The sequence below is a fragment of the Diadema setosum genome, chromosome 17, assembly GCF_964275005.1.
Source record: "Diadema setosum chromosome 17, eeDiaSeto1, whole genome shotgun sequence".
NCBI classification, from domain to species: Eukaryota; Metazoa; Echinodermata; class Echinoidea; order Diadematoida; family Diadematidae; genus Diadema; species Diadema setosum.
This window is the reverse complement of record NC_092701.1, coordinates 21,199,716-21,220,798: the sequence shown is the minus strand read 5'-3', so window position 1 is coordinate 21,220,798 and position 21,083 is coordinate 21,199,716. Positions and strand designations below refer to the sequence as shown.

The 21,083-nt window shown below is 38.3% G+C and overlaps 1 protein-coding gene across 1 annotated transcript; it reads right to left on the bottom strand.

Moving 5' to 3' along the window:
* Positions 1 to 475: 475 nt before the first annotated feature.
* LOC140240523 (UDP-glucuronosyltransferase 2B1-like) lies at positions 476 to 5,698 on the bottom strand. The gene is made up of 6 exons (XM_072320289.1): positions 5,053 to 5,698; positions 3,847 to 4,088; positions 2,692 to 2,917; positions 1,873 to 2,092; positions 1,152 to 1,368; positions 476 to 631 (listed from the first exon to the last, which is right to left on the bottom strand). The coding sequence occupies exons 1-6, from the start codon at positions 5,696 to 5,698 to the stop codon at positions 476 to 478; spliced, it is 1,707 nt and encodes a 568-aa protein (XP_072176390.1).
* Positions 5,699 to 21,083: the final 15,385 nt, after the last annotated feature.

The window sequence follows — 21,083 nt, the reverse complement described above, 5'->3', positions numbered from 1 at the left end:
ATCAATGCCATATATGGGACTACAGGGTATCATTAATGTACAGTGATGACAAGATTGAATGGCAGTCAAGGAAATAGCTTGAAGTCGTCTGAGATGTGTATTTAGGTTTGGCTTTATAGACGTCCAGAGAATTTGATGTTAAACATGATAGTGGCGCGTTGTCCCGAAGTTTAGGCCTGTTGTATTCTATGCCCCGTTTCTTTTTTTCTTTTTTTTTTTTTCTATGCTATGCAATCGTGCTGTAACCACCACTGTACTGATACTTCTATGATTACTGCAAATACAACATTAACGCTGTAACGCACTAACATATTGCTTTCAATCTTAGTATCATAGCGTAATTATTGCTCTGAATGCCATAATTAATATGTAATAGTAGCATCAATAGTAACAGCAGAATAAAACGATATATACATTAGATATAATAATTGATACATTGATTTATTCAGAATTTCGCACACACAGTTCTTATTCTTCACATTTCTGGCCGTGTGCAGATTGATTCAGCTTTCATCACAAAGAACCGATAGCCTATGCTGCATTCACCATCAGAAAATATAGTAATGTTGCGCGGGTTATATCGAACAATGTGGGAATACTCAAACAGGAGACTGCGAGTTCGGACCCATACCTGACGTGGAATATCCATAGACAAGATGTATATTAATTACTCACAATGTTCTTTATGCTGAACGTAATAATGTCTGTCTGAGTGTGCCATGCATGTGTGATAGGAGCAATGGAACCAGCCTTTTGAAAGTGCACGGGAGATGCTACACCGGTGTCAGGGACCATTGTCATATCAAAATTTGCAACACATTTTCCAACGCACATTTTGTAGTCATATTTTAACTTCATCAGAGAAAACTGAGTACAGATATTTAACCAACTAATTACCATTATTGACTGAATGAAAGACTATCCTTTGTAGACTATTAAGCTTTTTCAAACGCAATTGCTCCATAAAATAGTTTTAACCATTTTGATAAGTAGGCCTACTTACGCATCATATCTTTTATTCGAATGAAAGTCATCAAGATTAAAATTTAATGAGCACGTTCTTACTTAAACCGCTCTTTACTGCGCTCCTTCCAACATGTCCAATCACAAATGCATACACTGTACATAGCTCTTAAAAGTGATTTAATCACATAAAAAATAATAATCAGCAACGTCAGCGTCACAGTAAATATAGCTATCATGACATCTAGTAAGTAGTATTGATACCAGGGTAGGTTGTTTGCGGGCGTCCTCATGTACTCTCCGCCATGTTTAATCACATGTTCTGTCCAGAACGCCGCTCTCTGCAGTGGCGACATTGGGCGATGGTGAAATATGGCCGATTGACGTTTTGCTGACTCTTTGAACCTGACAAAAAACAACAAAACAAAAGAAAGCAGAAATTAACAGGTTGTCAAGAGTGGTATTTAGTTCAGACGCGCCTTTGAGGAATATGCCCAATATGCTATACAATGTATAAAACTTATTTTTTAAAGTGTACACGCTGCATTTTTACAAGTGTCAGTCATCATTGTTTTGCATACGAAGGCAATGACGAAGCAGAAGCTACCTTCTTTTGCATTTACAACGTGTGATAATAATCATACTCACTACCAGCGCATTTCAATCTTACTTGACTGTTGCTGTGCAGTGTAGGTCAGAATTCTACTTTCTACTTCTTTATCTGTCTTCCATAAGTACAAGGTCCCAGAGAGGGAGAGAGAGAGAAATATATATATATATATATATATATATATATATATATATATATATATATATATATATATATATATTTGGTTAACATTTAAACTTCCCCGAATAATAATTGGTAACAGTTGAAAGCTGATCACGACTGTCTTCACACAGGCATACTTTTTGTCGTATATGACAGCATGCAGCGCGTTAAATATCTTCTCTGCACTGAGCGCGTTGAAGTCGAGGGCGACACCCATTTCTCGGGAGACGATGCGCTGTGCGACATCGGGCTGGTCGACGAAAATTGGCGTGACCACGACCGGCACTCCGTGGTACAGGGCCTCGTAGCAACCCGCGTTCCCGCCATGGTAGAGAAAGACCCGCGTCTTGTTATGACCTGCACATATTTATCGACAACAATAAGCAAGGATAAGAGACAAAATGAACCCTCTCAGAATCTTAAAGTGAGCAACTGAACAAAAATCGTTTAGTCTCATGACCAGTCGTGACGACACGTCAGCCGGTCTTGGGTTGTGATCTTCGTGGGATGAATTCCCTTTTCAGCAAACGAGAAATAGCTATATGAACCCAGGTCAGCATACTTCAAAGTACAATTTCATTCCAAAGTCACTTCAGGACCAGAAAGTATGGCTCTCTTGAAAATTGTTCTTACTGACTAGCACAGATACTAATAGATGTATAAATTAATAAAACATTGTGTTGGGATGTTCCTCACGAGTTTCAGGCATTCCATTACAATCTGAATTGTACATTTTCAATAACTTAACTGTGACAACAAACACAAGGAAACCATGACATGCATGAACAGACCTGAAGCACGAACTTGTATATCATCTGTGAAATTCGGGACTTATGGTTCTTGGGAGAGTATGAGATGGAGAGAGAGAAGGAGAAAAGTTTCGTTGTTCTCCTACAGACATAAGTACCCTCTGATGGGAGGGTTGTGGGAGCAAAACTATTTCCCCCTCTACGCACCCAACAAATCATTCTGTGGGATCCACTCCATAGTCAGTATGTTGCCATTGTCCGCGATCTCCCGGGGAGGCTCTCCTCGCCAGTGCCACGCCACCCTCTGGGGAAGCCTGGCGAAGGCGTCGACGAACATCGAGACAAGTTCCTCCCGGAAGTGCGTGACGAACGTGCCGAAGCTGAAGACGATCACTCCGTGTTCGCCCGAACCCTCGACGAACGCTTCGAGTTCCTGTCGTACGGACGAACGAAGAATTATTACACTAGTCTTCATACTGTATATCAGGCATATGCAGTGGACTCCCGTTATAACGAAATTCTCGCGACCGGCAGTTTTTTGTTTTTTTTTCGTCATATCGAAATTTCATTATAACCAGAAAAATAAACAAACAAACAAACAACAATAAAAACATAGAGCGGATAATGGTGCAGCCTGAATGTTGTAACCGGAATTTCGTTATAATAGTGCTCGTTATAAAGGGAGTGCACTGTACACACATGCATTACTACAAGGTTAAGGTATATCAAGAGAGGTATAGAAAGCTACGGACGGGACGCCGTGAAATTGATGTGTGCAGAGTAGGACCGATATTTGACCAAAACTCAAGTCATGCTTGCGCAGCATGCAAGGCGACTAACTTTTAGGAAAATACTTTTTGAAGTGTGTCAGCGCACATAATAACCGGACGAATATAGCAACCGAAATCACCATCGCTATCCGTATTACCAGCGAGCTGCATTGTGTTGATGATGCTATAGATCGAACTTTAAGGGTATCATACAACCTAACTTTCACATCACACGTAAATCGTAAATGTTGATTTTTGTATTTTTCTCTTTCTGTTGTTATTTCTCTACAGGTTTTTCTTCTCCTTTGTCTAATGCAGAATCTATGTCATGTGTAAAATGATTATGATACGCACATGCATATCGAAGTACGCATACACACTGTCTTGTCCATCTTCTTATTTCAGTAGTGGCCTGAGGTGGAGTTTTCATCTTAAATTCAGAGTTCATTTCTTGATAAACAGTCCTTAAAAACTCCCTGCTATAGAAGAAGGTTCTCCAAAAAGGCGGGTTTGGTAAATGTACTTGCATTTACATTTATAATTGTGCAACGTTATGAAGCTGTCGAGTCAGGTGAAAGAAGATAGCACTTACTGGACTTAATGGCTTTGCAGGTGACGTGGACAGACCGCCAACTGGTATGACTTTGGGCGTGATTGCCGCAGGAAACTCGAGGCTAAAGTCCATGTTGACGAGGTAAAGGTCGGCCCTGTCGTATCGTTCCCGCAGTGTCATTCCTGGGAAGAAGTTACGCTCCCTTTTGTACTTTTCGTAGATCGGCATCATCAGAGCTGACGAGGTGGTGAACTGGTTATAAAAGACATTCTGCACACGTTCTGTATATAGTACAATCACATGAAGCGGAATAGATCGAATTGACTCCCGTATTTCTAACGATGCTTGATATAATTATCATCGTCTGTTCGTGATATGCATATCCATCAATCGATCATTCAATCGATCGGCGGTCAAATATAAGAAAGCATCACAACTTTACACGCTATACACTCGTATCATTATCTTTTAGTGATCATTATTAGATCACTGTCACATAAGGGAATAGGATAAGGTTATACAGAAAACTACAATAATTATACGTCAAGTCAAACCAGGAGTTTCCTCTGGTCGTATATGTTGGTGCAGGAGGAGTTTAATTAGAGGGATGACATAATTCATTATATTGTCTCTCTGGACACAATTGCCACTGGTGGAAAGTGGAGGCATGTAAGTATTCTTGAAACGGTTGTGTGTCCACCTGAATGATTTAGCGAGTGTGACAGATCCTTATATCCAGGAGTGATGGGGGTGATGGTGATAACAGTGATTAAGATGATATCGATAACAATAACGATAATTGACATCCTTACAAATTATGCATTGTTTCTCTCATTGCTACATTCACAATCGTACATATTATAAATGTTTAATACAAAGTATCATTTTGTGCTTTACTTTATGACTCGTAGCTACATCTCACGGACTGTTAAACTGATATGATTTTTTTTTAATGGATACTACATTTTATGGTGTACATTATCTTTTGTTAGATGCAAGTAAAGTAGTATCAAATTGAATAATAATGCTAATACTGATACAATGAATCAGAGTCGTGCACATGCTCCACTATAAATCAAAGAACGACGAAGAGAGTAGTGGAATATTTGTTTGATTTAACCGTTGTTTTCTTCATACAACACACACACACACACACACACACACACACACACACACACACACACACACATATATATATATATATATATATATATATATATATATATATATACTATTTGTTAGTACCTTTAAAACTCATCCGACTCGGAAGACCGGAACCAATTGCCGGTGTCACGGCGAGAAGGTTCGGCGATCCCGCGATGATGCTTCCGTAGTCGGCACCCCACATCGTAGCGGAAACCAAAATCAGTCTTCTGGCTCCGATGAGATCGCCAAGGAGCACCGCACATCCGAACAACCTCTCTGCGATCACGGCATCGTATTGGACATCGGCCAGTCGCCCGACCAGGGCCTGGTCCCCGAGTAGAGCGTCGCAGTCGCTGAACTCGTTCCTCTCCAGGTTCACTTCAGGGGGTCGGTTGAGGAGGAATTCCCGAAGGAAGTGGCCAGTCATTGATGCTTTCCCGATCCACTCGAAGGTGGCGTAAACCTGATCAACTGGCCTCGAGTGATTGAACACTGCGAAGTTGAAGAGATTGCGGTACTTTGGATCCTTGGATCGTGAAAGGTACGCGTTGCTGATTAGTGCAGTGACGTTGTGCCCCCGGTTCACGAGCTCCTCGCCTAGCCGGGCGCAGGTAGTGAACACGCTGCCTACACCCAGGCCGCAGTAGAACAAGATGTTCGCTCCTTCCACCCCGAGAATGTCAGGTCCCAGCAGCAATAAGAGGAAGGAAGTCCAAATGAACACTGCTCTGGATACTATTTGCATCTTGATATTGTGCAAATGGTATTGCTCGCACTATGTATTTGTTGTAACCACACAGCTTTCATATCACGCGAGAGCAGCTATATGACAGCACGGGATATTCGAACTTGTTCACTCGAAGCTCACCGGGAGTTACATTGTATACAGTAACATCCAAGCCAATGAAATAATTGTTGTTTCCAGTCTTACTACAACATCACTTTTAGATTTCCTGAAGACTTGGAGGTAATTAAGCGTCATTCTACCGAGATGCTATACAGGCAAAAGAGCCGCACGTTGACTTGGAAAATCACGACTGTACAATAACGGCTATAGATTCCACGAGCACTGTAGAGCCATGATATTGTTTCCCTTTATAACCATATACGAGACTGGAAATCACATAGCTATCTATATCAATAGCATGGGTCGCTTACTCTAGCGGGATATGACCTTTGGTCGCGCTTGAACTTGGACGAAGTTTTAATTGAGCTTGCTTGTGGACATTTCTCACACATGAGGCTCGTCTCTTCTGCTCCCGTGTAGTGCTCTTATAGTCGGATATGGTACGAATACGACACTGCATGCATCAAGATATTGTACATTATATCCTTCATATATCATAATTAATGAATTGCTGTTTTAGTCATTGGTATACATAATGTCATGACCAAAAATAACATCGCTATAATTTGTGTTGAAGACAAAATGCCTATATACAGGAAGAATGTGCTATCCGTAATGTTCGTGGTATAGAAGGGTTTATACAGGGTGGCCCAGAAAGAACGGAGGACACAAGATCTTAAATTTCAGCAACATTGCTGAAACAAGTCATTCTTTTTCCAATTGAATGACTCCAAGTTCTTTGATTTTGGTTAATGCGTCATGATTTTAGGACCATTTTGCCAACCCTTGCAATTTTCAAAATGTGATCATTTTGCACTCTCAGAGATACCGAATATGGCAAGCCGAATTCTCGCTGGTTTCGATGATGTTACTGACAGAATCTTTGCTTGTTTGTCTGTTGTTTATTTGTTTTTGTGATCGTACTCTAGTAACCCGAAGAAATATTTATATGATTAGATATTATTTTGGCCACATGCAGATAAAGTGATGATCAGAGTATTTTCAATCAAAATAAAGAACATACTCTGATAATACATATACCTGCAGGCCTGACAATTATGTTGTTTGGAAAGTTGTACATGAAAACCCATTTGAATGTAACATGTATGCTTGTACTTGTTGAGATAATTTAATCTTCACGAAGCTAGGTGAAAGAACCGGTAAGAATGTCAAGTATCGTAGGTCTAGTGTTATTTCACTTGTTACTTTAACCGTGATATCGCAGGATAGGTGAAATGCAAAGTTGATGTAGTTGAAGTCACTAAGTGGGCGTGACAATCACTGTTTTTCAGTAATGCACATGCAACACCATGTGAGGCAGTATTTTGTACATTAACTTTATGAAACGGATCTTCAGCCACGCAACACCGTAATAGGCTTATGTAAGTTAGTACACAAGTATGTAAGATTACGTATCTGTAGGAATGTTATACGTCGATCCTGGGCTATGTCGTATGTCGTTCTGTTACTTCACAGAATCGATGGCATGCAAATATCATGTACTTGAATTTACTCAAGGAGCGAGGCAATTACTGCGTTTTATTTTCTAATGATTTCCTTTAGCGTCATGAAAAAAGATGGCCGTGACTTGCCAGATATTCATGTAAAGACACTTGACATTGTTGAAAATGAAGAAATTAATACAGGAATAGCGATATGTGGTTAAAAAAATAAGAGAGGCTGAGAGGAATAAATTACAAATAAAGAGAGAAAGTTAATATGAGATGAATAAGACTAATCTGGAACAGCATAGTGTGTGCCGATTAGTATAAGTCGCTGATATTTTGCTGCACGGAAGCTATTCCCGGGCTTTCAATGCGTAAAAAACAATTTTCACTGTAATAGTGTGTGAAGGACTTCTTTGTCGTGTTCTTGGAAATTATGGTTAACAAATCATCTTGTAATGTAAACATAAGTTTATGAATAAAAAAAAAACAAAGATGAAGGGATTACATAATTAAATGATATGTGGTTGGAACCCTGACACGCATTTAAAGAGCTGAAGTCACTATTGTATAATGAAAATATGGTTTGTGCGCAGGCGCAACGAACAGGCGTGTTGTCTCTGTAGATTTCCAGTAGGCCAATGTGACATCAAGTTCAGGAGCTGTTAGCACTTACGTAAGGTCATTTGTGTCGGAAGGAGAGGGAGCTGTTGGCAAGTGAAAACAACACATGGAATACCCTGCTTCACAGCACAGGGATAGAAATAGTATAGGGTAAGAAGGACAGAAAAGAGTGAGTTTTCAGTGACTAAACGGTCGTTCGCTGTTCGCCTTGTGTCGATGGAGGCTAATGGGGATCCAAGTCTTAGACATTTAGAAAGCATTGCAGTGTTAATTTAGGGATGAAGGGTCAAAGTATTGTATTTTTCAACAATAATTTTCAACATATTCTTCTCTAGGCGTGATAGCAGGAACGGCAGCGCACTGAATATCTAAAGCTTTTAAAGGGGCGTGAAAAGACCAAGTCAGATGGTGTATAAAGGAGAAGTGTACATGCCTATATCTCCGCAGTGCAGTTATGTTTGTTGTTGTTTTTCTGCACACTTTTTGCCCTACCACGCTTTTAGCAAAAAAAGATGCAACACGACATCTGTAAACTCCTGTGACAATTGCTCATGTGTTATTTTCTCCAAGGACTTAGGATTAGGCGTAGGGCTGTGATAGCGTTTTAGGTTTAGTTTGATGTGAGGATTAGAATTAGGGTTAGGGTTATGTTTGAGGAAAGAATTTGTGTTTGTCTCAGCTCGCAGATATTTTATGGGAAGCAATTGTCGCAGGAGCAAATGTCATGGACCCCCTCCCCTCAAAAAATGATAGATCGTAAATAAACTCCTAAATCATTTCGTAACTTATTTCCGCGCTTCTGATTGGCTACATTCTTGTAACCCTTTTTATAGTTCTGTTTGTTATCTCTAAACAGGTTTTTTTCGTTGTTGTTGATAATGATTTTCTTGTTCTTCTTGAAAAGACTTATAGACATCACGAGAGATCCCAGAAGCGACACGGTCGTGCACTATTCTTTATATTTATGAAGCATGAAGAGTTTTACCTTTACCCAAAAAAAAAATAAAACTAGATACTGCCTTGAAATGAAAAAAAAAGAAGAAAACATTGTATGCGTTTATGAATAAGACACTGCCAGTTAAAATATCTGTGTATATGCAGGGCTCCACACTAACTTTTATTTTTGGTGGCCCAAAGGCAAACATCCGACTTTTTTTGGTGGCCAGATTAGGCCACCAAATTCTTCATTTCTGAAATTTTGGTGGCCCGACTTGCGTTTTTGGTGGCCCCGGGCCACCGGGCCACCGTTAGTGTCGAGCCCTGGTATATGAGACCCTTGCGTTGGCACCAGAATTAATATCTAAAAGTGGTGTGAGAAGGAGAATTTGAACCTTTTAAACATTGAGCCATTTATAAACTTAGTCCTCCCCCCCCAAAAAAAAACACAAAAACAAAACAAACAAACAAACCATACGTTTTCAAGAAGACAAGAATAAACAATGAAGCAAGTCTTATTGATTGATTGATTGATTTTATTTCCGCAAAATAAAAATATGTACATCACTTCTTGTTGAATAATACAAAGAAATTATCACAAAAATACATGAAACTGCGGCTGGATAGCCCTACTCAGCTCCGCCCTCATGGTGGAGCTGTTCTACCGAGGGGTCCAGAAGAAAACACACTCGGTATATCTGAAATTAACATGCGAACTTGTATCAACAAAAAACTACACTACACAGAATTGAAATAACATCCACTATTACCCTACAGTTATACAAACACTATTACCATGATGTCAATAAGCCAAATCAATGAATTTAACAAATATATACATCTACTGCAAAAACTACAACCTTGTGGGTCCTTTCGCCCAATATGATGGAAAAAAGTTGTTAGTGGCAACCTTTCATGAATGAATTATGATTAGAAAGTGCGTATATGTTTGCAACTAAATAGCGTGGCTGGGCAAATTTTCTCAAATCGATTTTCACATTGTATTAATTCAACCAAGGACAATTTTAAGTCACTTTCCGAAGTAAGCATTAATTTTGTCTTGTTTCTTTTGGACACAACGTTATCTTATTCATGAATACCTTTTTAAGTACTTTCACAGGCTTTTACTTAAAAAAAGAAAAAAAAGATATGAATTCACATATACAGTATCTGCCAACTTCAAGATGATTGCCAGGGAGCTGAATGAATGAATCGTATAGACTATAGAGCAACAAAAGCTCTGCCACGACCCTCTGGCAGAGCAGTTGCAATTCTGAAGAGGCTATACCATGGATGAAAATGACCGTGTTGCTATTACAACGTCAAATGTATGTTGCCTATATGCAGAATTTAAATAAGCTACCTCTTTCCCGAGACAAGAATCAATAGCACATACTTAATCAAATTATTTTCTGTATAATTCAAGTTATATATATATATATATATATATATATATATATATATATATATATATATATATATATATAATAAGTAACAAAACTGGAACAAAGTTCATGCTGTATCACCAACGGTTTATTTCGTTTATATATATATATATATATATATATATATATATATATATATATATATTAACGATGGAATGTTGTTTAAACTTAAAATTGTTGTTTAAACTGACATTAGTTAATGTATGGTTGTTGTTGTTGGTTTTTTTTTTTTTTTTTTTTTTTTTTTTTTTGTAAGACCCTGCAAATTTTCCGAGTCTGCATTATGTCTATAGTGACCGGGGTTACCAATGTGTCACTGTGTCTGCGTGCAGAGTGTGCCTGTTTCGTGTAAACTTGATGATGTGCAAGGGTGATTTTCTGCTGGTCATAATGTAGTGAACATTATTGGGAGCAGACTTCCTGTCCCGTCAAGGATATACCAGCATATCAGACAGCAGTCCCTGGCATCTTTACTGGTATATAAGGTGTCACTTTTACCCCCTTTTTTCCCCCTCCACATTTTTGGCTGGGTCCTTTCGAAGACGAGAATAGCAGAGATAGTAGAGAGATGTATGAGTAGATAGATTTATAGAAGGAGGAGGAAGAGGAGGAGAGGAAGAAACAAAGAGAGAGAGAGAAAGAAAGAGAGAGAGAGAGAAAGAAAGAAAGAGAGAGGGAGGGAGAGAAGGGGTGGAGGGGAGGGAGAGGGCAAAAACATAATGATGGCATCTAACGAAGCATGAAATGCATATAAAGCACATGTAACTTGTGTAGCATAATGTAGCATGTGAGAAAGATCCACTTTATAGATTAATCAAACCTCTCGTATTTTATTTTCACCTTCAACAGTCATATTTCCATCTCCCTGGGCATACGTGCTCCAACTGAGCTTAGCTTGAACTTCAACAGTCATATACTGTAGCGACTATACTTGCGTTATGTCAGTATATAGACAAAGGAAATTAATAGAATGTGAGAGAAGTTCCAAGAATGATTTCGATTTTATGCCACCATGAGCTTAACACATGAATAGATTCTGTATTAGTGCTTAGTAACCGCAGGTTGCATAAGGGTTATCAATACCTGAAGTGTATAGGAAAATGCAGGCAGGTGAAACATTACGACACATATTGCGCTGCGACTACCAAAACTAAGCGAATCACTTTACAATAGTCGAATAATCAAGATTGTATAATTGTGTGGCCTGAACTAAAGTATTGATATTGTATTCCATGCCTTGTTTTTTCTCACAACCTACACACCTATATGCCTTTGTCAGATGAACCATTTGGAAATTAGCGAAGGTTATGAATGCTGCGCCTGCTAATAGGACGTACAGACTAGCATCTCTGTGTCATCTGGGTGCTGAGCACTTCTCCATTTATTTTGTATACCATTTTTTTTTTCTAATTTTCATTCTCGTAAATAAGGGGGAGACAGATAGAACTCGACCATTTAGGAGGTTACGCAAAAAGGAAGAAAAAAAGAAAGAAAAAATCCAAATTCTTAGGCTTACTCTTTACCAAAAGCAGGTCGAGATATATATTTTTTTCTTTTTGGAGAAAACGAAACTTGACAATAATTCGTGTTCTAACCAAATGGAGAACTGCACATAACGTTAAAAACGCGATTCTTATACGTCATCATTGGGCATGAAATAATCGAAGTAAAGTGAAAGTAGAATGCATCAAAACTGAATATAACTCCCAATACTGTACCTAACATTCACAATCACATAACCCTAAAATAAAAAAACAACAACTAACTAACAGTAAAATGAATCACCAAGCAGCTATAATTATAATGACATAAATGGTAAATGAAAACATGAAAATACATAAAATCCTGAGCAAAGGAAGCAGGTCGAAGGGAAATCAGGAAATGCTGGTATTGTTTGAAATGTTGGTCTTCTTTTTCTTATGGCACAATGTGCTTGGTTGATACCGTTTGCTGACTATTGCTATTCACCTGGAGCGAACTACAAGCAGATGACATGGGGGTTGACGTCGTTCGTTCGTTTTCTTGTGTGGGTATGAGGATGGATCAATTTATCGGGTTGGTACAATACAGCACTCTGCTCTCTGCGATGAATGGATAAAGGTGCAATCACACATCGCCGGTTTAGACGGCGGTTCATGGCGGTTCAGCAAATCGCCGTGCTCCGCCAAAGACCGTGTTTACACCGTACACAAGCCGTGGTCATCCGTCACTCATCCGCCATGAACCGCGAGAACCGCGGGGAACCGCGGGGAACCGCGAGAAAAATTAAACATGTTTAATTTTTCGTGGCGGTCTTGGCGGTTTGAAATGGACCGTGTTCACATCGCCGTTCATCGTGTAAAGAACGGCATCCTCCGTGTTTGCACCTCAAGATCCGTGATAATACCGTGTTAATACCGCCATAATTTTCGAGCGAAAAGAAACAATGAACTTAAAAGAGAATAATGGCTCCGGCGACACTTTGCGGCGGAGCAATAAAAATGGAGAAAAAAGCAAAGATGAACCCATAATTCAAGATCGGGTATTATATTGAATGTTACAGTTTCCTTACTTCTTTAGCACATATACAGTAACAAATAAAGTTTAATGTTCAAAAAGTTGTTAGGTATGTTCAATTACCTTATTTACATTATAACCATCATTTTCATAAGTTGAAAGGTAACTTCATAATTTTACTTAAGCGTAACAGCTTTTAAGATGGCCAGCCACGTGAACCTGATAAGTTATACACAGAAGACTTATGTAAATATGTAATGCTGATACAGATAAAAATATTATGTTGAAACTTAAGAGAGTAGAGGGAAATGCAATGTTGAAAATTGAAAAAAAAAACCACCATTATTATGTTACGTGAACCTGTAAGTAAAGAGGAAACTATGCACACATACTGTATATGCTTGTTTGATAATGTATAATGTACATAAATGTCTTTTTATTGACTGTTGTTAAAGGTATTATTATTATTGTTATTATTATATTATCATCATTGCCGCTCTAATAAAGCGCATATACATTTGGCAAGGTCTCTATGCGCTTTAGAGGGGGAATAAAAGATAAACAGGAAAAGGTAATTTCAGAAACAGCAACATGCTCCTTTAATCATCATCTACAAACACTATGTTATTATTTTAACAGATAAGTTTTTAAAAACATTTTGGACTTATTGATGGAACTTGCATGTTTTATCTCTTGGACTGCTGTTCCACAGTCCTGGAGCGGCGTAAACTACGTTTGCCATAATAGTTTGTTGTAATGGATCGAGGGTATCACATATACAGATTCCCCTTACGATTTAGGAACTCTCGTAGGCTCATATTTCACAAGGAGCACTGAAAGGTAAGAAGGAGCAATTTTGTGAAAACATGGATAAACAAGCAACAAGATCTTAAATTCAATACGCGAAATAACTATGTGAACACTAAATGAAAAAGAGAGATGTTGAAACAAGCAAGTACTTGTACGTCACTTGATGAATAAACCTGCAAATGAACAGGAAACTTCGGAAACTTTGTTGGATTCTGCTTTGATATGTATATCTTTTTAATGGCAGTTAATACAGATATTTCAAAAATCAAAAGAGAAAGAGAGAAAGCACGTTGAAACTTGAAGATAAATTGCTTGTTGCATCACTAATATCAATCTGTAAAACATAGGGGCTACAACGATTCAAAATTTCTTTAAAATTGCGTTTACCTAACAAAGCAAAACGCTCCTTGTTGAAACCCATTGAGGACTCAGTGAAAGGGCTCTGATTGCATCCAAATACACGGGCTTGGTATGGATTCCTCCACCTTCCGGGGAGATCCGTGTTACTACCGCGTCAATCCGCGTTTGCTCCGTGTTCAGAACGTGTTGAGAACGTAGTCAAAGTGCTTTCCGCCATCATTGGGACACGGTTCACGGCGGTTTGAGAACCGCCATGAACCGCCATCTAAACCGGCGATGTGTGATCGCACCTTTATTAAGGTGAAATCTTTTACGGGTGCACGTCACGAGACCGACACCCACGAGTCACACAGTCAAAGAGTCATACAGCTCACAAGTCATACAGCCCATGCGTTATAAAGACGTTGCAGTTTACTGAGTTCTTTTTGTGGAAGGCTGCAAAACAGAGAATTACAGAAATCTAGACGAGACGAAATAAGAGCATGCCATCAGTTTTTCTGCTGCTGATCGAGTTAAATATCTCCGAATTGAGCCCAGGTTACACAAATGAAATCTTACAGATTGGGATACATCTATATATGAAATATGGTCTTTCAATGTCAGATTTGCATAAAAAACAACACCTAGATAACGAACTTTGTTCGAAGGATTAGTATTACTATTGCCAATCTAACATAACATGTATCAGAATTTACTTTGAAAAACATCTGTTTGGATCCTATCAGAATAAATTCTGACTTACTGTCGTTAAATTTCAGACCATTTCTTTCCATCCATGTTTTAACATCATCAATACATAATTCTAATTGTTTTAAAGCTTCAGAGAGTTCAATCCTGGTTGGTGAAAAAGACACTTACTAATATTTGTCTATCATCTGCATAACAGGGATACTGAATGTTATGTCTTTCAAAAATGTGCCTAATCCTTGAAAGATACAGAGAGAACAGAAGTGGTCCACCTGTACAGACCCTTGTGGGACACCGCAATTAAGTGTAGCCGGATTAGAGTTACTGTCATTGATCTTAACGTATTGTGAACGGCTGGTAAGGTAAGATTGAAACCACTCTAATGCAAGTCCTGTGACACCAACAGATCTGAGAGTATAGCAAATACTAAACCCTAAATTCTTGTAGATGTGTGATTACATCCTCACTGCATAAAAAACCCTGTGTTTAGATAACAAACACATTATAACATAAGAGTATATTTACTGGTATCTGGGCGCACTGGGGCATAAGTACATGTTGTGTCTAGACCATGCATGTAGACGGTATAAAACAGGGGCAAAGGTATTTCGATGGTTACCATCACATTTTAATTCAGGCATGTGCAATGAAGGCATTGAGTGATTGTATAACTGCATGTTCTTGGGTTGGGTTGTGTGTGTGTGCTTGTGTTCATTCGGTCGTAACACATAAAGCAGTCACAATGGTGACACCACTGCGTCTATTACGATGTCTGCTCCAGATCCAAGATCCTGTCTTCACCACACTTTTCCAAAAGTCATCGGGTCATTTTGATATGTATACTTGTCTATACCAGCAATGGTTACTTACATGCCAGTACTGATGACTTCAATTCCGAGATATTTGATCTGTCTATACAATGGATCATCATTTCAAACTTACCTTCTTTATCAAATGGGATATTTCCGCAGAACCATATCGATGAAATATGAAGCTTCAACAAACATACACATAAAAAAATGAACAAACAAAATTAAATCTTTCGCCACATTCTGGAGAGTATCATAGGCAGAAAGGCGTATCTCAGAATGCATCCGCACATGCCAAATTATATACATGCATGAAAAAGAATAGATTTGAAAACTGAGCAGAAGGGAGTATTACTAAAATTAGATACATCCTTTAGACAAATAAATCAATATTTCTGTAGAGTGTTGAAAAAAACTCGGCAGAAGGACGTATCTCAAGAATAAATTGATAAGCCCATCTGCGTAAACAATTATACAAGAACAATGACAATGTTTGACCTGCCAGAAGGGTGGGTGTATAGTACTTAAATGTTGATACATCTACCCAGACACTCACGCGAACATGCCAATTGATCAAATTTGGGGAGTTTCGATAGATACACCCTTTTTGCCGAATAAAAATCGGTTGCAGTATCCGTAAATTATAATAATTAAGCAAAAAATCGAATGTGAAAAAACAAACAAAATTGATATGAAAATCTTTCGGAAATTTTGAGACAGGCAGATCAAACGGCTGAAGTATACAGGACATACATGAAAAACAAAACAAAAGAAAACTTGCAGTAAACGTTTAGTTTAATGACAGCCAAGGAAAATAAGGAAACTTTAAGGTGAAGTTCATCTTTTCGCAGTCATGTCGGTCATTGTAGTAAGGCACAGATAGGATGTTTTACCGTAACACGGCCGAGCTCTGTGCTTGCTGCATGGACGCCACACCCTACGGAGTTCCTCGTCGTAATTATCCCAACTTTCCTATTGTCTTATTTATGCAGAGTAGGGGAAATGTTGACCGGCAACTTCTCAACAAAGCTGCCTTTATCGTAAAAAAAAAATCATCTGTATTTTGCAGAGTTGCTCACATGTGGGTTGTTTGTTTCCATTACTTTTATTTGTTTATTTTGTTTATTTATTTACTTATTTATTTATTTATTCATTTATTCATTTATTTATTTATCTATCTATTCATTCATTAATTCATTCATTTATTCCGTTTTATTTTCACTGGTAGCCCTTTCAGTTAAAATCTCATTTACAAAGGCGCCCTGGATAAAAACAATACAAAATACATACAAAGTTACATACATAATACCGTAAAATAAAGATTTGTCAAGGAAATAACAAAATTTATAAACGCGCCCTGCATAAAACAGTACAAAATACATACAAAGTTACATGCATAATACAGTAAAATAAAGATTTGTCAAGGAAATGCTATCTTCAAATGCAACATGATCGTGAATGTGATTCATTCGATGACTATCAAAAGAAATATGGGAATCAACACATCTTATAAACATGCTTTAATATAATTTCGCACTAAAAACGTCACCAGCCTACAACTGACAAGATTTCCAATCTACTTCCAAATCGATAATTCATAATGCCCGCATGGACAATCAATGAAGTGATGCAGAGGCAAGCATGTATAAGAGGAGTTACATGTATCTATTCCGTGTTACCCGATGTCAACAGGTTCGATGACTTCCTGGTGAAATTTAATACTCGAATGAATAGGATTGTATTACATGTACCTTGATGCAGTTATTCAAATACCTGTCTCTAATGCGACTCGGATATACGGATAGCGGCAACGATTAAAAAAAATACAAAGGTAGTGTTTTCCAGTAGCCATTCCACCCGATGTTTTAAATTGTAGTCCAGCTTTTCGGATAAAGTTAATGTTCATATGCAAAGATAATACCACGTTTGGGATATCCGAAAACAATGGTGAGCTACGTTGTACTTCAGACTCTTGGCTTGAAAGATTAAACACTGAGACAGTAAGCGTTTTCACATCAGCCCGATGTTTCGAAATAGCGCGCTATTTTCTGACTTGGGAAATTTTCCCCATAGCGAAATAGCGCGTTATTTGATAATGTGAACACAAAATATTTATTAACGTGCTAGTTGTATCGCTCTGATCGAGAAAATTTCTCGAGTCCAACTCGGGAAATTTCTGAAATAGCGGGATAGTAGCGCGCTATTTGATAATGTGAAAACGACTCGAGAAATTAGCGCGATGAATCCCATCATACCTAGCGCTTGGACCCGATCGACCGAGGCAAACTGCACACAAATCATGAGGAATTTTTGAGAGGGCACACACATTACTGATGCTGTTTGCACATACTCAGCTGTCGAATTAGCTATTCTAAAATTTTTAACTATTCGGGCTACCCCCTCTTCGGGCTGATGTGAAGAAGAAATGAAATAGCGCTCTAATTCGCAATCGCGGAAAATATTTCGAGCTTGCATTTTTATCGGGCTGATGTGAAAACGCCTAATGTTCAATTCAACGATAGAGAACAAACATAAATGTTCAGCAAACAGTTGGACACATTTCTTGCGGATTTCTTTTTTCTGTTGATATACAATAATATGCTCTCCAAGTTTATTAGGCAAAAATGTTAAAACACATAGTCAATACCACCTTTATCAGGAGTGATCTCGTGATTGTGTTTATAATAGGTATTTTACATCTAATCCCACTACGAACAGGTAGGCCTACTTTGTGACTCCTGCTTTACATATACACACGTATGTAAACTTTCATTTCATAGTTTACTCCAGCTTTTGCATGAAGTTTATGCTCACATGCAAAGATAATATATCATTATCGTTTCTGACCCAGACACAATGGCGAGCTACGCCGTAATTCAGACTCGCCGCTTGAAAGATTATTAAAGAGGGGGACAATGCTCAAATCAGCTATATATAGAATAAACATAAATGTTCAGAAAATAGTTTGATATAATTCTTGCTGATTCTCCGTTGATATAATATGTGGGGCGTGATCACGCTACCCGTATAAGTCGGAGATCATAGAAGGAAGAAAAATGCGCGTAAAGCCGACTTTGACACTAATCTTTACAGTATTCTAATTGGTAATTCTTTTTTTTTATTTCCTTGTAACGGAGTAGGACAAATCTTAGATCAATCTAAAGCTTTGAATAGCATCTGGCAACTTCATATCTGTCAAAATCCCAAAACACAATGCTTTCCAGACATCCATGGCTTTCGTAGTGACGCATCGCTCTTATGCTTTTCAGAATATTAGACCAAAGATCAAAACATGATGTCAAACTCACCTTTGTCATGAGTGATCGACAGATTGTGTGTTTTTACATCTAATCCCGCTACAAACGGGTACTTGGCTACTGCTTTACACACATATGTATGTATGTATGTAAACATTTATTTCATATTCTATTATAGTCCAGCGTTCGTATAAAGTTCATGTTTACATGCAAATATAACATTGCCGTTTGTGACCCAGAAACAATGCTGAGCTACTCTGTACTTAAGACTCTCGGCTTGAAAGATTAAAAAAGAAGACAATACTCACATCTACTATCGAGAACAAACATTGTTCATGTGCAGCAAACATTGGATACATCACTTGCAGAATTTCCCTTTGATATAATATGCTTTCCTAGAATATTAGGCCGAAGATCAAAGCCCATAGTCAAAATCACCTTGGTCACAAGCGATCTCGAGACTGTGGTTATGTATACGTTTCACATCTGTGCTTGTAAACATGTACTTTATAGCTTAAAGGGATGGTATAGTATTGGTGGAGTTGAGGATTGGGCTTTTAATGTTTTGCAAGACATTAAAAAACCACTAAGAGGAATTCAAAGTCTATTAGATGAAAATCGCCTCTGGAATTGCTGAGACATAAAAAAAAAAGTAAAACAAAGTCATCCTAATAAAAGGTGGGTCCCACCTTTTTTTTACGATTGCTCTATTTTGGATATCTCAGCCGTTTCAAAACCAATTTTCATCAAATAAACGTTGAATCCCTCTTGAAATTACACGCACTTTCATACTTCATAGGAGCTAGGTTTCTCATTATCTCGCCAAAAGATTTTAGAAACCTGAAATTACGTCTCAACCAAAACTTTACGATCCCGTTAATCCAGCTTTTCGGATAAAGTTAATGTTCATATGATGATTATCGTTGCAACTAGGAAACAATATCCAGCTTTAGATCTGTGACGCCAACGCTAACAAGACGACGCTATTAGGTACAAAATGTTGTTCTGCATGCACAATATATGCGCGAGACCGCTGATTCCATTCTCCAACTCGGGAAGAGGTGCGTCGTGGACGTCAGCGTCGCAGATCTACAGCTAGCTAATGTCGAGCTACGCTGCATTTTAGACCTCTCGACTTGAAAGATAAAAAAGGGGACAATAGTACTCAACTATCAACAATCGAGAAAAATCTTGTGTGTTCAGCAAAGAGTTGGATGCATTAAAAGCTGATTTTCCGTTGATAAAATAATGTGCTTTCCAAGAACATTAGGCAATACGCTCCAAGCATAAAGTCAAAATCATCTCCAAGTTGGTCGCGAGCGATCTCGAGATAATTATGGATATTTAGGTGTTTTTCATCTAATCCAACTGCTACTAGGGGCTACTTCTCAAAACCTATTTATGTCGACATTAGGCTCTCGCACGAACAGCCTGCTTTTAGGAACGCTTGAATCTCAACAGTTTGAAGTTTGAAGTTTGAAAGTTTATACATCATTGCGACTGGTCTGACAATATGATTTTTTTTTTTTAATTCTTCGTGTGTTTCGAGTGGTCATTGACACAGAAAACCCTGTAGAGTTGTACGAGTGCTGGTCGTTATTCCGAAGCTTCGATATTCCAAAGGTTCGTTATTCCGAAGGTTCGTTAATCCGAAACACTAAACCTAGAGGTTCGTTAATCCGAAAATGAAAAAGGGTTCGTTAATCCGAACATTTGTGGCGATATTCCGAAGGTTCGTTATTCCGAAGATTTGTTAATTCGAAAATGAAATTCGGAAAAACGAACCTTCGGAATAACGAGCTGTAACCGCCGAAGTTGTACACACTTTCCAAGTCCCTGGCAAAGGTTAAGCAGCGTATCAGCGCATTATTGCATCCGTTTTCTTCTCGGATGCATCGCTTCTTATTGTATACCTCATCGCACTAAAATGTAACTGATATCCCTTCGTATGTAGGCCTACATAAAAAACCACCTAAAGTCATGTAACTTGACATTGAGGTTGACATTAACTTTAATGTTCAACATGCAGGGAGTAAAATATGTGGACAATTTGTTCTGAAACCAGCTCTGCATTATGTTTTGTGAGACATGAAACTATATTAAAGGACAAGTTCACCTTCATTAACATAAGGATTGAGAGAATGTAGCAGCATTAGTAGAACACATCATTGAAAGTTTGAGGAAAATCGGACAATCCGTTCAAAAGTTGTGAAGTTTTTGTGTAGTCACCGCTGGATGAGAAGACTACTGCAGTGTATGATGTCACATGCGTACAACAGTATAAGGAAAATATAAAGAGAATTTCACAAAATTTCATCTTTTGAAAAAAAGTACACATTCCCTTGACTCGTTACTGACATATGTTATGGGTAATATTATTCCCATTGCCTGCAGAAAGAGGCAAGTCAAGTGCT

What these genes read in the sequence shown, in the direction of transcription:
- LOC140240523 (XM_072320289.1), bottom strand. Translation starts at nt 5,698, where the DNA reads ATGCAAATAGTATCCAGAGCAGTGTTCATTTGGACTTCCTTCCTCTTA. An exon ending in CCCACAGAATGATTTGTTGG is followed by an intron (nt 2,093 to 2,691) that starts GTGCGTAGAGGG and finishes AAATATGTGCAG; the next exon opens with GTCATAACAAGACGCGGGTC. An exon ending in GCTGTCATATACGACAAAAA is followed by an intron (nt 1,369 to 1,872) that starts GTATGCCTGTGT and finishes GTTTTTTGTCAG; the next exon opens with GTTCAAAGAGTCAGCAAAAC.